Source organism: Ornithorhynchus anatinus, chromosome 4 (genome assembly GCF_004115215.2).
Source record: "Ornithorhynchus anatinus isolate Pmale09 chromosome 4, mOrnAna1.pri.v4, whole genome shotgun sequence".
Lineage (NCBI taxonomy): Eukaryota > Metazoa > Chordata > Mammalia > Monotremata > Ornithorhynchidae > Ornithorhynchus > Ornithorhynchus anatinus.
The window spans coordinates 42,592,977-42,609,282 of record NC_041731.1 but is presented as its reverse complement, the minus strand read 5'-3'; the positions used below and the strand labels follow the sequence as shown (position 1 = coordinate 42,609,282).

At 42.3% G+C, this 16,306-nt stretch overlaps 1 protein-coding gene across 6 annotated transcripts in view; it reads right to left on the bottom strand.

The window, feature by feature from the left end:
• Positions 1-244: 244 nt before the first annotated feature.
• The window catches only part of CNTRL (centriolin), a 75,205-nt gene continuing 59,143 nt past the window's right edge, over positions 245-16,306 (bottom strand). For 4 of the 6 annotated variants that reach the window (XM_029062502.2, XM_029062504.2, XM_029062503.2 and 1 more), the window contains 14 exons: positions 15,955-16,114; positions 14,445-14,560; positions 14,096-14,313; positions 12,941-13,098; positions 12,652-12,725; positions 10,524-10,712; positions 9,693-9,918; positions 8,038-8,243; positions 6,126-6,266; positions 3,900-4,169; positions 3,482-3,544; positions 2,488-2,694; positions 995-1,091; positions 245-729 (listed from right to left, as the gene is read on the bottom strand). In XM_029062502.2, the coding sequence (XP_028918335.1) occupies positions 1,026-1,091; positions 2,488-2,694; positions 3,482-3,544; positions 3,900-4,169; positions 6,126-6,266; positions 8,038-8,243; positions 9,693-9,918; positions 10,524-10,712; positions 12,652-12,725; positions 12,941-13,098; positions 14,096-14,313; positions 14,445-14,560; positions 15,955-16,114 (2,094 nt within the window). In that variant the 3' untranslated portion in view covers positions 245-729; positions 995-1,025. Of the gene's footprint in view, positions 730-993; positions 1,092-2,487; positions 2,695-3,481; positions 3,545-3,899; positions 4,170-6,125; positions 6,267-8,037; positions 8,244-9,692; positions 9,919-10,523; positions 10,713-12,651; positions 12,726-12,940; positions 13,099-14,095; positions 14,314-14,444; positions 14,561-15,954; positions 16,115-16,306 lie in introns of those variants that run through there. The other 2 variants (XM_029062505.2, XM_039911795.1) reach the window with 2 other exon arrangements.

Sequence of the window (16,306 nt, the reverse complement as noted above, 5' to 3'; positions counted from 1 at the left end):
CTACACAATGAAACTCATTCTAAGTAGTTAGCTTCATGTTACATGGCAGGAGCGCAACAACAAGGTTTTTAATTGCCTAGCTGGCAAAGAGATTCATGTCTAGAGGAAGGCAGTGTCATACGCTTGGAATTTAGGTGAATGTGAAGCATAATCTTTCTCTGCTGAGAGTTTTACATAACACGTCTGCAGTTAATGCATAAGTCAGCCATTTACTGCAAGCCAAAAAAAGGAGTAAGAGATTTTTGTTAAATCTTTTATTTTTATATGAAAATATATTTTGTTTCAAATTACACATGTAAAAACTTCAGTGACACAGGAATTTACGCTCCATTCTTTGCTTCTAAAATAGATGTCAATGTGTGCGTAGCTTTATAAAAACTTATTTCAAATGTGCAAAACAGTAACCACTTAAACCTGTATTGCAAACTGTGGCACTCCATTAACTTCTTAGAACAAATCTCATACATTTGTATTTTCTGTACAGTACAAATTAGTTACCCTGTTGGTGCAAACATTAAACCATGTTATAGCCAAGTACCAGGTCTAGACAACTGAAGGTAGGTACCTGGACTAAATTGATTTAGAGCAGAATCTGGTAAATCCACTCAGATTTGTGACCTGGTGAGGTAGTAGAAACTTCAGGTACCTCCTCTGGCATATTTCCCCTGGTAGACTGGGGGTAATAAACACCAAGACATCTGTGGTGCCCCGTAGTATGTTGCTTTTCTCCTACAATAAAACAAATAGCAACTTGTGAATTGATCAGGAAAATCTGATTTAAGTGCTTGATGAACTTGAAATGGTCCTAAATGATCTTGATGACTAAGAAAAACACTGTAAAAGACTTGTTGCCAAAAAGCCCTGCTGTCCCTTTTTAAGAGGAGGAAAGATTTGATCCAGGTACAGTTTCCCAATATTTTCTAAGAGAATGAGTCATTGCAACAGGAATTTGAATTCAGAACACAAAGGTGTGAAAGTCAAACGGAATGCTTACCTAGCTGATCTATTAGAATTTGTTGATGGGTTCAGTGGAAAAAGTTGGAGTGTGGTGACCCTCCTCCTGGTCTCTTGAAAACGTTCTGGAAGACAGTCTAAAACATGGGAGAGTGAATTCACAAGGAATACTGTAGGCTTCCCCTGTAGACTGCAAGCTTCTTGTGGGCAGGGATCTCATTTACCAGCGCTGTTGTGCTTTCTCAAGCATTTAGTACAGTGCTCTGCACACAGTAAGCACTCAAATTCCATTGATGGTTTGATACAAATTGGAGCATTTTTGGATGCCATCTGATGATATTTAAGCATCTAGCAGACGTGGGTATAAATTCCCTGAAAACCCATTTCCAACTTGTATGAGTAATGCTGGAGCATCTGAAATCTCAATTGATGGTTAACATGTCTGTCTGTTGTACTGTGCTCTTCCAAATGCTTAGTATAGTGCTCTGCACACAGTAAGCACTCAACATATAATAATAATAATAATGATGTTGGTATTTGTTAAGTGCTTACTATGTGCAGAGCACTGTTCTAAGCACTGGGATAATACAGGCTAATCAGGTTGTCCCACATGAGGCTCACAGTCTTAATCCCCATTTTCCAGATGAGGTAACTGAGGCACAGAGAAGTGAAGTGATTTGCCCACAGTCACACAGCTGACAAGCGGCAGAGCCGGGGTTCGAACCCATGACCTCTGACTCCCAAGCCCGGGCTCTTTCCACTGAGCCACATATCCCATTGATTGCTTGACTGATAATATAGACACATGGCCTATTGGAAGAGCATGCACCTGGGTTCTAATCCCTGTTCTGCTTTTTTGCTGTGTGACCTTGGGCAACTCATTTAGCTTCTCTGTGCCTCAGTTCTCTCATCTGCAAAATGGAGATTGAATACCCCGTTCTCCCTACTTACTGTGAACCTCAGGTGGGACCTTATAAGAACAATGATGGTATTTATGATAATGTTGGTATTTTGTTAAGCGCTTACTATGTGCAGAGCACTGTTCTAAGTGCTGGGGTAGACACAGGGGAATCCCCATTTTACAGATGAGGTAACTGAGGCACAGAGAAGTGAAGTGACTTGCCCACAGTCACACAGCTGACAAGTGGCAGAGCTGAGATTCGAACTCAGAACCCCTGACTCCAAAGCCCGTGCTCTTTCCACTGAGCCACGCTGCTTCTCTTATGTGCTTACTATGTGCCAGACACTGTACTAAGTGCTGTGGTGATACTAACAAATCAAGTTGGACACAGTCCCTGTCCCGCATGGGGTTCACAGTCTCAATTCCCATTTGACAGGTGAGGTAACTGAGGCACAGACAAGTGAAGTGACTTGCTCAAGGTCACACAGCAGAGTGGGGATTAGAATCCATTACCTGACTCCCAGGCCCATACTCTATCCACTATACCACGCCGCTCTCCACGGTCTTGTATCTACTCCAGTGCTGTTGTTTTTAATATTAATGCAAAAAAACTGCTCCTAAAAACGTTTTACCTGGCAGTCCGTAAAACAGGGCTCTTCACTGAGCAAAGACTCCAGTTGGGTTGAATTTGGGGACAGAAATGAATCTGTGGCGGTGCTGCTAACCAGTTCATCTAATGCATCAACTTGTCTCTTCAGGCTATGCAGGGTGCCCTCTGTTTGTTGCTTGCCTTTGATCAATACTTCTGCTTGCTTGGACATGCAGCATCGGAGTTGAGCCTTAAACGAGGTAATTTTGTTAAAAAGATGTTAAAGCTTGCATATGAACAGTTGATTTCTATCAGAGATATTCCTTCGATTCCTAAATCCCACAGATCTGGGTAGGTTAGAAGTAGATGAATTTCTTTTCACCTTTTCTTAATTTGCACCGAGCTTTCAAATAATTTAAAGGCATGGTATTTTTCCATATTGTGATGGGTTTCCTGATGGGAGGTTTCTGTCGTCTAGTCCAGTTTCATGGGAAGATCTGTGCATCCTCAATGCTGGTTAGAATATCTACATCAGGCGTCCTTTGAAAAGGGTGGCGAAAAGCTACCAGGCTAGCTCGCCTACGACCCTAGACTCTGCCCTATTTTTCTTCTTCTCCCAGCTCTTCTGGGAGCAAAGAACGGACTCAGAGAAGCAGAGCTTTGCCACACTTTCCTGCACAATCATAATCCAGATGGATAGTCTAATTTATATATGAGCCCCAGCTAAAAAAGGAGCTGTTTACTTGATGCATCAACTTCCTTTCAAGTGAATGTTCCTCACTGGGTATATGATGGCAAACCAGAGACCAGGAGAAGCCTCATGAAATTTTGGGGTTGCCATCTTTAATTTCACCGTGCTTGTTTGAAAACACTCCTTCATGAACATCGCTACACATATGAAGGGAAGGCGAATATGGCAGAGGTCAAGCCCAATGTGCTCCCACCCACAACAGAAATTTTCAAGTTTCCAAAACCTTCTGTTTGAGAACCTTGCCTAATGTTTTACCGATCTAACACAGTATTTAGACAAGTACAACCTTGAGTCGATCTTCACGGTGACGCAATTTCTCTCTCAGTGCTTCTCCACGCCAGTGTTCATCCTTGGTCAGGGAAGAAAAAAGTATCCAAATATGAAGACGTGAAACTCTATCTCAGGTATGGCTCCTGGCAACCACAGGAGGGATCTTCTCCCATCCTATGTCCAACTCTGTTGTCATACTCGCCCAAGCGTTTAGTACAACGCTCCGCACACAGTAAGCACTTAATAAATACCACTGATTAATTTATCTGAATTCTGCTCACCTAGGAAGTCTAATATATTTTACCTATTGTTGTACTCACTATTGCTAAAAATGGTTCCCAAGTCGAAACAGGATCAGGGGCAAAACTGGAGTCTGATCACGAAAATGAGGTTGACCACTGGGGCCGTGGCTGGTAGGAGTGACCCATGCTTACCATTATGTGGACTTGGGATAAGTTTAGTTTTTCTTCACAAGGCAGCTCTTCATTTGCTGAAAATGGGAAGTTCTCTTTCCAACTTTCCAGTTCAGATGGGAAGCTTTTATTTCCCTGAAAAACAGCTTCCACATCTTCCAGTGGTTCTGGGAGAGATTGGTTGAAGTCCTTAAGGCTAGTTCTAATTTCATCTTTCACTTCCCATTTTAGCATTTTCATTGTATCTTTAATTTCCTTTTGTCTTCTCTCCAAATCCTCTTGATTTTTTATCTAGGGAAGAAAAAGTCTGATGATCAGACGAGAAGCAGCCTGGCTCAGTGGAAAGAGCACGGGCTTTGGAGTCAGGGCTCATGAGTTCGAATCCCAGCTCTGCCACTTGTCGGCTGTGTGACTGTGGGCAAGTCACTTAACTTCTCTGTGCCTCAGTTCCCTCATCTGTAAAATGGGGATTAAGACTGTGAGCCCCACGTGGGACAACCTGATTCCCCTATGTCTACCCCAGCGCTTAGAACAGTGCTCGGCACATAGTAAGCGCTTAACAAATACCAACATTATTATTATTATTATTATTATCATCCTAAGAAAGAAGTTCCCACACTCACAGGTTTGGCTTTGATCATGCAGTTTCACTGGTGAATTACTGCTTCTCAGTCTCTAAGGGTTTATGCACAGTTCCCTCAAGACTGTATGCTATTTGTGGGCAGGGAGTGTGTCTCCTAACTCTGTTATCCTGTACTCTCCCAAGTGCTTAGTACAGTGTTCTGCAACAGTAAGCGCTCATTAAAATCGATTGATTAATCACTGGTCCAGAAGATGGGGTGGTGTAATGCCAAGTCAGCATGCATCCAGCTGCTCTCCTGAGGTGGGTCTGAGGTAGCCTGGGACTCAAGCCAGTCACCAAGCAACCTCAACGGTGTCCCCCACCTGGTCGGACTTGCTTTGAACTTCAGATGCTCCCCTGGGGGGAATTCAGCTTGGTTGGGGGGGAACTGACTCATTTGGAAATCTTCACTGAGGGGGAAGGTAGTTCTGGCACTTCTCACCATTTTGATCTTGACCCACCTCAGAAGAATCAGGGGCTTTCTGAAGATTTGGCTCTGGGTGTGTGGGGAGATGTGGGTGAGGGCCCACCAGTCTGGAAGCTACTGCAGGCTATGGAATCTGAGGCCTAGAGCAGGCTTACTGAGAATCGGATCCCCTGAGGTCCCGGGGAACTACCCTGCCACTTCAGGGTTTGGGGATTCCCTAGGGTCAGCAAACTTGGCAGAGTTTGCCAGCTGTGCCAGGCTCATGACTAGGAGTCACTTTAGATTAAGTTCGTGGTGAGTAGGGAATGTGTCTGTATTGTACTCTCTCAAGTGCTCAGGACAGTGCTCTGCACAAAGTAAGCACTCAATAAATGCAATTGTTTGAATTGAATGAATCTGAAAGGTTAAAAGGATTTCATCCCAATCTAGTACTTGCCTGAAATTCCTAATAATTATGATGATGGCATTTGTTAAGTACTTACTATGGGACAAGCACAACAATAGACACAGGATAATCAGGTCAGCCAGAGTTCTGTAGATGAGGAAACCCCATTTTGCAGATGAGGAAACTGAGGCACAAGGAAGTGACTTGTGCAAGGTCACATAGGTTAAGGAGATGGAATTATGATCAGAACCCAGGTCCCCTGACTCCCTTGCCCGTTTTTTCCCTTAACCCTGTGGCTTTTCATGAATGCACATGACATACATAATCCCATATTAAAGAGTAAACCACCAACAGATCCTCTCTTACTCCCTAAAAAGGCAATGTTTACTACTTTATGCTAATAGCTTTATCAATCAGTTGTATCTATTGTGTGCTTACTGTGTGCAGACCACTCTACTAAGTCTACTTGGAAGAATACATCTCCGCCAAGGACACTACTTTCCATTTTCCCAGCATCATCACAGGCATCGCTTCGGCCTTATCAGGCACGGAGATTGTATTTTACATTAAGACTCAAAAGAACAAATCACTGCCCCTGAAATTCCTTCTACATTTCGTTGTGCCACAATCAGGCTGAAAAGCTTAAACTGATTAAGATTTAGTTTCCTGTGGCCCCTGGCAGCAGTGGGTCTCTAGGTGTCCCTCTGCTCCTTCAACTGAATGAAATTTATTTAAAGGAAAAGCCTGACCCTGACAGCCTTGGTTACGACCATGCTAGAAAAAAGCCCCAATTCCAGCGGAGGCAGAACCCACCTGCTTTCTGAGGTCCATGTAATCTTGTTGCATCTGGCTGAGCTCCGTCATCAGGCGTTTGGCTCGCTCATGGTTATCCTGGGAGGTTCGCTCTATTGTGGCCACTTCTTTCTGCAGGCAGCTGTTGGCCTGCTTTTGTTCCTACAATGGAAGGGGGAGAATGAACTGGCTCTCTTTATATGATTCAGTGGGGGACAGAAAAATTCTTGGTGGCATCTGGCGGGTAAAGCTCTAGATCTGGCTCGGTCTCTCTACACCTGGCAGGTTGGAAGAATTTGGGCTAGCCCAGCCCCTCTCTGGGCCTCAGTTTCTCCATCTGCAAAAGGGTGATCATTTTCACCCTTCCCTCATAAAAAGGAAATTTGTCAAACTAGTCCGACCCCTGCCCTAATGAGTCCAGCACATTGCTTTGCACTCCTCAGTGAGAAGAGGGGAGTGGAGCGGGCAAGTCTAGCCCTCCGCTTCTGGCTCTTTCCCTGAGTTAGCGAACAGCACAGAAACCCGACTTGAGAGACAGTCGGGAGAGAAAGACAGTCGGGAGAGAACGTGGTAGGATCACTTGCTCCAAGAGGGCAGAGATTCCAAATCCCAGAGGCAAAAGTTTCAGAAGCAGAGGCACGGGAGTGGTCTGGTTGAAGCTTCCACTACCACCAAGTGGTCTGGTCTGGGGAACACCTTTTGCTTGATCAAAGAAGGCAACATTATTATTTAAGGACAGCAAAACGAACCAAATGGAGTGAATTTTAAATATCACTTCCCAGGCATTAATGTCTCTGGCATACTATGAGAGGAAGAGTGTGGTCTAGTGGATAGAGATGGGCCTGGAAGTCAGAAGGATGTGGGTTGTAATCCTGGCTCTGCCACTTGTCTGCTCTGTGACTTTGGGCAAGTCACTTAACTTCTCTGTGCCTCAGTTACCATATCTATAAAATGGGGTTTGATTGTAAACTCTATGTGGGACATTGACTGTGTCCAACCTGCTGAGCTTGTATCTAACCCAGCGCTTACTACAGTGCCTGACACAGACTAAGCACTTAGCATATACCATTAAAAAAGTCATATAATGTTTCTGCTCAAAAGACAGCTGTGGGGTGGTCTGTGGTTAATTTACTGCTGCCTCGCTCACCTTCCCTAGGCTTAGAGGCTAGCCTGGAAGGAATGGCAAAAAAAAACATTGGCGTGGTCCACTCTAATCAATCATCAATTGTATTTGAGCACTTACTGAGTGAAGCGCACTATACGAAGCACGTGGAGGAGTACAATATAACAAAAGTTGGTAGACATATTCCCTGCCCATAATGAGCTTACAGTCTACAGAAGAAATTTAGAGACATTGGACTCTGGGGCTGTGAAGCCAAAAAGGTCAAACAAGAGTCTGTCTGATGAAAAGCTCTGAGCTCAGGGTAAGAAGCTTGAACCAACACCTCTTCTCCCTGGGAAGCCCAAAGGTGAAGAATGCAGCAGAGAATGCCAGGGCCAGGATCCTGCCTCACCCTACCCGACCATTGTTTTGTTGCTTCCAGGACTCTGTTCAGCTAGGTTCCCAGAGATTGAAGGAGGAACCGTGGCCACGTTAACCACACAGCCAGGAATGAGGAATTCAGCTCGCGCTCCACTGGAGTGCCAAGGTCTGCTGCTGGTGGGGCTGGTGACCAACATAGAAGCAGGCAAGCCTTCCCAAGCAGAATCTCCCTTCCCAAAAGTGAGAACTTCAGGAAGACTGGGGCTCTTTCTTACTCCAGGCTGTTAACAAAGACTATCCTTTCCAAGGAATTATTTAACTTGTGTATTTTCCTGTTATTTTTGAATTGTTCCATTTTACCCAAACAGTTAAACTGATTTGTGAAATTCGCTTGGCACTTTGCACGTTGTAGACACTAAACAAATGTTAATAATAATATAATGTACTCACAAGAAGTGTTTTCTCTAGTTGGCTTCTCTGTGTTTGAATTGCTTCTTTCAGGCCTGCAATTTGTTTTTCTGCTTTCCTTCTTTCTGATAGGATCTGGTCTTGAAGTCGATTTACATCTACCTTTGAGCAGTCCATTTCTTTCTGAAGCACTATCAGCTCACTTGTTTTTTCTTGTAATTGTTGTTCGCTTTCGGAAAGTTGACATCCTGGAATAATTTTTTTTTTTTTAGCAGGTACATGAGCTATTGGTATAGTTTGCTTCATGAATACCCATATATAAAACCAAACAGGCACCATACTAATTTCAGCTACTTCAGAGAGAGCCCAACATCTGAAGAAGAACATTTATGTTTACCAGATAAAATGAAAAAGGTGGTAGTGGGGCTGGCAAGTGGGGCTTGGGAAAATTTGCTCTTCACCCTCTTTTTGAAATTCTTTTGCTGATTTAGAGTAGCAAGAGCAAATCAGGTTCCTTGCATCTTTCTTCTGCCACTACCTGATTGATTAATTTCAATCAATTAATGTTATTTGAGTGCTTAGTGTGTGCAGAGCATTGTACTAAGCGCTTAGGAGGGTACAATACAATAGAGTTTGTAGACATGTTCCCTGCCCAGAGAGAATTTAGAATCTCTAGTTATTTCAGTCACCTAGTCCCCGCCTTATGGGTGACCCAGTCTGTTGAGAAATCACTTTTGGTCTTGGGTTGTTTGGAGGAAAGGTCACAGTCCTAAATTTAAATGAAAGAAGGGAGGGACTGGTTTCCTCTGGAAGCATGAGGATCCCTAAGAACACCCAGAGCTTATAAGAAAGAATTATTGAATGTCCTCACGTTCCCATTATTTAAGTGACATCATTAGGTACTGAATCAGCAGTGCCAACACTTAACTTGGGAAAACTGATTTCCTTCCACAACCCAGCCCATACACTTCGCTCTTCTAACGCCAACCTACTTACTGAACCTTGATCTTATCGGTTTCACCGCCAACGTCTTACCCACATTCTGCCACTGGCCCAAAATACCCTCCCTCACCCTATCCCTACCTTCAAAATCTTATTGAAGCTCATTTCCTCCAAGAGGCCTTCCCTGACAAAGCCCTCATTTCCTCTTCTCCCACTCACTTCTGTGCCTACCTTGCACTTGAATTTACACGCTTTATTCACCCTTACCTTAGCTCCACTCAGCACTTATGCACAAACCTGTAATTTACTTATATTAATGTCTGTACCCCTACTAAGCTCACTGTGGGCAAGGATCACTGACGCAAGCATGGCCTAGGGGATAGAGCATGGACCCAGCTCTGCCACTTGTCTACCAAGTGACTTTGGGCAAGTCACCTCTTTGCATTTCAGTTATCTCAACTGTACAGTGGCGATTAAGACTGTGAGCCCGACCATGGGACAGAGACTGTGCCTGACCTGATCAGCTCAATGCTTAGAACAGTGTTTGGCATCCAGTAAGCACTTAAAACCACCAAAAAAAAAGAAAAACTCCACTATATCATACTTTCCCAAGCACTTAGTACAGTGCTCTGCCCACAATAAATACCACTGATTGACTGAAAAGCCTTGTGCAGTTCAGAACAACCCATCCAGAAGAGCCCACTGGGGAACCTCTGCTCCCTGACTCAACAATAACAATTCCCACGACCACTCACTGGTTCTGGTCAGGTTTTCCTCCAGGGTTGCACACCATTTTTCTTCCTCCTGTAAGGTCTTGACCCGCTCTTCTGCCAGCACTACCTTGGCAATCGCCTGCTCCAGTTTATTTTTCTGGTCCATTAGCTCCCAATCTAGTAGTTGTTTCTGCTCCTTCAGCTTTGTTTTACAAGCTTCTAATTTTTCTTCTTCATCTTCTCTGGCTTTCTGGATTTGCTGAAGCACCTTAACAAAGAACATTAGTTTAAGCAGCCTGCCCTCAAAATATAAGAAGTGATAGCATCTTACCAATTCCCCTAGACCAATGATCTCCCTCAAGTATTTGCTCAATATGAGAGATTTAGTCGATGTAGTTGGGCAAAATCTATCCCTCGAGATAATTTTTTACAGTATTTAAGCCAGGCACTCTTCTATGCGCTGGAGTAGATACAAGCTAGTCAGGTTGGACACAGTCCATATCCCAAACATGGGGCTCACAGTATTAATCCCCTTTTACAGATGAGGTAACGAGGCACAGAAATGTTAAGTGACTTGTCCAAGGTCAAACAAGAGACAAGTGGAGATCTGGGATTAGAGCCCAGGTCCATCTGACTCCCAGGCCTGTGCTCTCTCCTCTAGGTCATGCTGCTTCTCTAATGGTGGCCAAACCCTCACCACCCATAGTGGCTACAAAATAATGAATAGAAATATGACAGTGTTTAAACATAGGTTAAGAAGCTCTCAGAGACAGCAAACCACTGAGATTGTTAGTGCTTTCATGATGAGTTAGCTCCCTAATGATTCAGCCCCAGAACTAAAGGGGGGATGATTTGCTACCTCAGATTTGTTACCGTTTTTTGGTGAGCCAACTCTACTTTCCGCTCTTCAATCTCCGTCTGAAGGACTTGCAATTGATGCATCTTCCTTTCCCCTTTCTCCTGGCAATCTTGAAACTTTTTCAAATGTTGATTTATACCATCTTTCAGGCTTTCTTGTTCATCAAGCAATTCATTTTGCCGTTGTGAGGAGTGTTTCAGATCCTGTAAGAGAGGAAGGAAACTGAAGCCACTTACAGAAACTTACACACTGTTTTTATTAGGATGGTTTATTTTCAATGAAGTTTTGTTAGAATTGAAAACCTTACAGTCTGCACCACTATTGTAATGGTGCATTTAACTTTAAGGGTTTGTAATCCTTTTGATACCAAAAGATTAAGCTTTGTTTACATTTATAGCTGAAGTGAAAATGGAGGATGAAATACTCCAAAAATGGAAAAAAAAAGGTCAAGACTTTTCATATTGGGTTTTAAAGTTTTCATTCATTTCATTCAATCATATTTATTGAGCTCTTACTTTGTGCAAAGCACTGTAGTAAGCGCTTGGGAGAGTACAATACAACAACAACAGACATTCCCTGCACACAAAAAGCTCACAGTCTAGAGGGAGAGACAGACATTAACAAATAAATCATTCATTCATTCAATTGTATTTATTGAGCGCTTACTGTGTGCACAGCACTATACTAAGCGCTTGGAAAATACAATTCGGCAACAGATAGAGACAATTCCTACCTAACAACGGGCTCACAATCACAACGGGCTCAAAACAAACCAAGTAGACAGGCATCACTACCATCAGAATAGATAATGCACATCATTAATACAATAAATAGAGCAATAAATACATACAAATAATACATGTGCTGTGGGGAGGGGAGGAGGAGCAGAGGCAAAGGGAGGGCTTAGTCTGGGAAGGCGACAAAATAGACTGAGAAAGAGTAGCCAGAGAGATAAGAAGAGAACTGAGTTTTTTGTTTTTTTAAAACTTCAGTGCCCAGGGGGCACCATGGACATGCTTTTGAAGAGAATATGTTTGGAGAGTCTCTGTCTTATGCATGATTGAGTCACATGGACAAAATAAAACTACATAGCAAAAATATTGCCATTGTTCTCATCTGTCCATCTCCCCCGATTAGACTGTAAGCCCGTCAAACGGCAGGGACTGTCTCTATCTGTTGCCGACTTGTTCATTCCAAGCACTTAGTACAGTGCTCTGCCCATAGTAAGCACTCAATAAATACTATTGAATGAATGAACCTTGCCTTCTGTAGTCTGGACTATTATTTATCTGCCTTGAAAGACCGTAAGTACTTTGTGCAGAACAGTGTAGTAAGTCCTGGGGAGAGTACAGTACAACAGAGTTGGTAGGCACATACCCTGACCACACAGCAAGCTCTCAATAAATACCGTTGATGATGATGTGCTGAACTGTGACAAGTACCAGCAGAAAATCCCCAAATCATAAGCTAGAAAATCAGATATTGTCAGCACCTTTAGGACCCAGGTAGAATTTACAAGTTTTAAATTAAACAGGCTCACCCAGCCTCAGCTATTGAAACAGCTACCCTGTTCCCCACATGACATTCCTAGAAGTTAGAGGGGTGTCTGCCTAATTGATGGTTCTCTGGGTTAAGGTACCTATTCTACAATGATCCTTAATCAATCAGTGGTACTTATTGTGTGCAGAGCACTGTCTAAGCGCTTGGGAGAGTACAACAAAGTAAAATACTGTATTTAGAATTTATATCATTGTTGGAATTTACTGAGTGCTTACTGTGTGCACAGCATCGAACTAAGCGCTTGGGAGTATAGCAGAGTAAACTTCTGTATTTAGAATTTATATCATTAATGGAATTTATTTAGCGCTTACAGTATGCAGAGCACTGTACTATGCGCTTAGGAGAGTACAATACAGCAGAGTTGGCAGACACGTTCCCTGCCCACAGCAAGCTTACAGTTTGGAGGGGGAGATAGGTATTAATCTAAAATAAATAACTTATAATATATAATAGTGCATTTTTTCTTAGGAATGCTTGTCAGCTGATGGGGAAGAAGGGGCCCGGACTGCAAGGTTTTTAGGTCAACTTCCACAAAGCTTCCAGAGTTTAGAAACTTACACTCATTCACATCATGGTGCTTACCTGTTCTACCCGCTTTAGTTGATCTTGGACATCAGTGAGTTCATCTTTTAGGGTGAAGAGTTCTTCCTTTTTTTCTAGAGAAAGATATCCAAGGTTCAAAATGAATATTTTGTGGTGGGAAATGTGTTTTCTTTTTTTGTACCTTATTATAAAAGTTTAATTCCAAACCATATTGCCACTGATTATTCGCAGTGCGCTAAAGCCATACCATTCAGCCTATTCTGAGAGTTTACTGAAGGACTAAGTTTTTAAATAGGGCAAGCCACAGACATGATGACGATACACATACCTTCCAGATGTTGTTGCATTGTTTTAATGTCCTTATGCAAAGATAGTTTGTCTTGGTTTAGCTGGTCTACTTCTCGCTGCAGTCTGCTAATATCCATTTCCATCTTTTCTACATTGGACTGGGCTGTTTTGCTACTACCTTCAGTATCTGTTAAAATCCTACAAAACATCACAGAATAGCTCAGCAACTCGCAACCTAAAAGTTTCAAAATTTGCTAATAAGGCAACATCACTATAGGGATTTTTGAACAGTAGAAAATAAGAACTGTTTTCAAGCTAGATCCTAAACTTCTCAAATCTTGACTTTTAATACTTAGCAGCTTATTTTCACTACAGTGTAAGATCTTGTGAATAGGGATCATGTCTTCCAACTCCACTGCATTCTCCCAAGCCCTTAGTACTGTGTTCTCCATGCAGCACCTCAGAGATACCACTGATTATTTTCAAACAGCAGCATGGGATTAAAAGGGGGATTAAAACTGTGAACCCTTTGTGGGACATGGATATGTCCAGCTGAATTAGCTTGGCTCTACTCCACTGCTTAGTACAGTGCCTAGAACATAGTAAACACTTAAATGTTGTTGTTGTTTTCTTATGCTGTCAAGTCGTGTCCAACCCATAGCAACACCATTGACACTTAAATACCACATTAAAAACCAGGCAGTTATGCTGAAACTACATAAGAGTGGCTTATTAAACTGATGCTATACACCATCCTACTGCCAAACCATCCTTCAGGGCCCAGGATTTGAAAACTACAGAGGTCACAGCTTTACTTATTAAAGCTTTGGGTAACAGCAAAGATCACGGGCCTGGGAATAATAGAATCTAGATTCTAACTACGTCTCTGCCGCTTGCCTGCTGTGTGACTTTGGGCAAGTCTCTTAATTTCTTTGTGCTTTAGTTTCCTCAGCTGTAAAATGGAGGGATTCAATAGCTGTTCTCCCCAACTTAGAATGTGAGCCCATGTAAGACAGGAACTGTGACCAACCTAATTAACTTTATATCTACCCCAGAGCTCTGACCAGTACTTTCCACACAGTAAGCACTTAAATACCATTTAAAACAAAAATCACATTTTAAAATAGCTATTTCACTATTTTTTCCCCAAGTTTTCCTAATGCAGACAAAAAGCTTTATCTGTGCCTTTTCTAACCTTTTAGTCTCTGCCAATTTATTCTCCAGACTGTCACAATTTTCCTGAAGATGTTGCTTTTCTTTGTTCAAGCTTTCAATACTGTCTTGTAGGGTATGAATCTGCATTGACAGATGCTCTATTTCTCGTTGATCCTTCTCCAGAAGTCTTTTCTGCCACTCCATTTCTCCACGCTGTTGTCGCGTTGCCCGCTGAAGATTGTCTAACTGGAGTTTCTCCTAAATAACAAAGCATGGGGAATTCTTACATTTTAATATGCAACAAGAACCCACTTTTCAAAGTTTATTAGACTGGGGGTTTCTTGGTTTTGGTGTTTGTTTTTTTGTTTTTTTTTTTTGTTTTTTTTTACCTCCAGCACTTCAGCTTGAATCTTCTTGAGTTCATTAACCTTCTGGTCATGTTGCAGCTTCAAACTCTGCAGCTCATCGCTTTCAAGTTGCAACATTTCCAGAACATGCTTCAGTTCTAACAGACAGACACTAAACTGAGTTAAATATTAAAATACACTTCAAATAATATATTAGGCAAGGATTCACGAGATACTCAGATAAAGGGGAAAAGATCAAATACTAAAGCAAGGAGCTCTTTGTAGCTCAGGGACATTAGGCCCAGTAAGTTCTAACCTTCCCTATGTAAAGGGAAAAGAGCCATCATTCCAACGTGGTGGGAATCTTGGGAGCGGGACAGAATATGTCTGCTGCCGCTCAGGGTATTTTTGATGCACAAAATGAGATATGGCACCATTTACAGGGAAGGAGGAGGCTGGGTGGGCCAAAAGACAAAATAAGCCGTGTGACCTAGTGGAAAGAGCCTGGTTTTGGAAGTCAGGGGACCTGGGTTCTAATCTTGGCTCTGCCGCTTGTCTACTGTGTGACCTTGGGCAAGTCCATTCACTCTCTGTGCCTCAATTACCTCACCTATAAAATGGGGATTAAGACTGTGAGCCCTATGTGAACAGGGACTGAGTTCAACCTGATTATACTGTATCCACCCCAGTGCTTAGTACAGTGCCTGGCACATAATAAGTGCTTATCAAATACCATTAAAAAAAAAAGAAAAGAGTCTGTCTCCCCATCTATTCTGTAAGCTCCTTGCGGGAAATGACTGTCTATACCTATTTGTTAGTGTACTCTCCCGAATACTTGGCTCGATGCTCTGCACACAGTAAGCAGTCAATAAATACCACCGATTGACTGAGTTAGGAGACCCAGATCCTAGTCCTGGCTCTGTCACCTGCTGCGTGACCTCAAGCAATCCACTTAATTTTTTTGTGCCTCTATTTCCTCATCTGTAAAATGGGGGATAAAATACCTGTTCTCCCTCCTTTTCACACTGTGAGCCCGATGTGGGACAGAGACTGTGTCTGACCTGATTAGCACCAGGCTTGATAACTAGTAAATGCTTAAATAAATACCATCATTATTAGTTGGTGCCTGAAGAATGATTCTCCACTGGAAGCAGGCACACACTGTGCCAGTGGAAAATATGGGAGGGGATGGATGCTTTGGAAACATAAGTGATGCAATGTACTTCCCTGGAGAACTCTGATAAATCCAGTGTCATTCACAGATTCAATTAAAATCCATTCCCAACCAAAGGAAAAAAAAAGTCAACTGTGTTGTTTAGAAAAAAATTATACAATGGCTATCCTCTAATAAAATATACATATTCCTTTTTTAAGAGATGTAATTTCTTAAAGGTATATTTTAAAAAGCTATATCTAAAACACTTGGCCAACAATAAGCCTAAATGTTAAACAGTGCAAAAATCAACTAGACATGATGGAGCAGCAGAATTTTCAAGTCTTTTGGAATGTGGATGCTGTGAAACAAAATAAATGATCAGTCTGGTCAACTTACCTGTTTTATGCTTAGTTATTTGCTGTATTACAACCTGAAGATTTGCCTCCTCTTTTCCAACTTCCTGTTTTAAGAGCGAAAACTGACTTTTCTTTTCACTCATCTGCACATTCAGTTCTCCTTTCTGAGCACACAGTTCTTCCAGCAGTGATTTCACTTCCTAAATGAAAAAGCCAAATTAAAAAAAAAAAGAGTGGTCATAAAGGAAAAAAAGTTCTGGCTTTGAATTTCACTGATCCTCCCTCCGCCAAAAAAAAAGCACTTGGAAATCTTATCTGCTTTTCTCATTTACCTCAGAAGCCTGCACCAAAACACTTCACTGTGAGGGAAATGAGAAGAGAGGAAAGGCTTT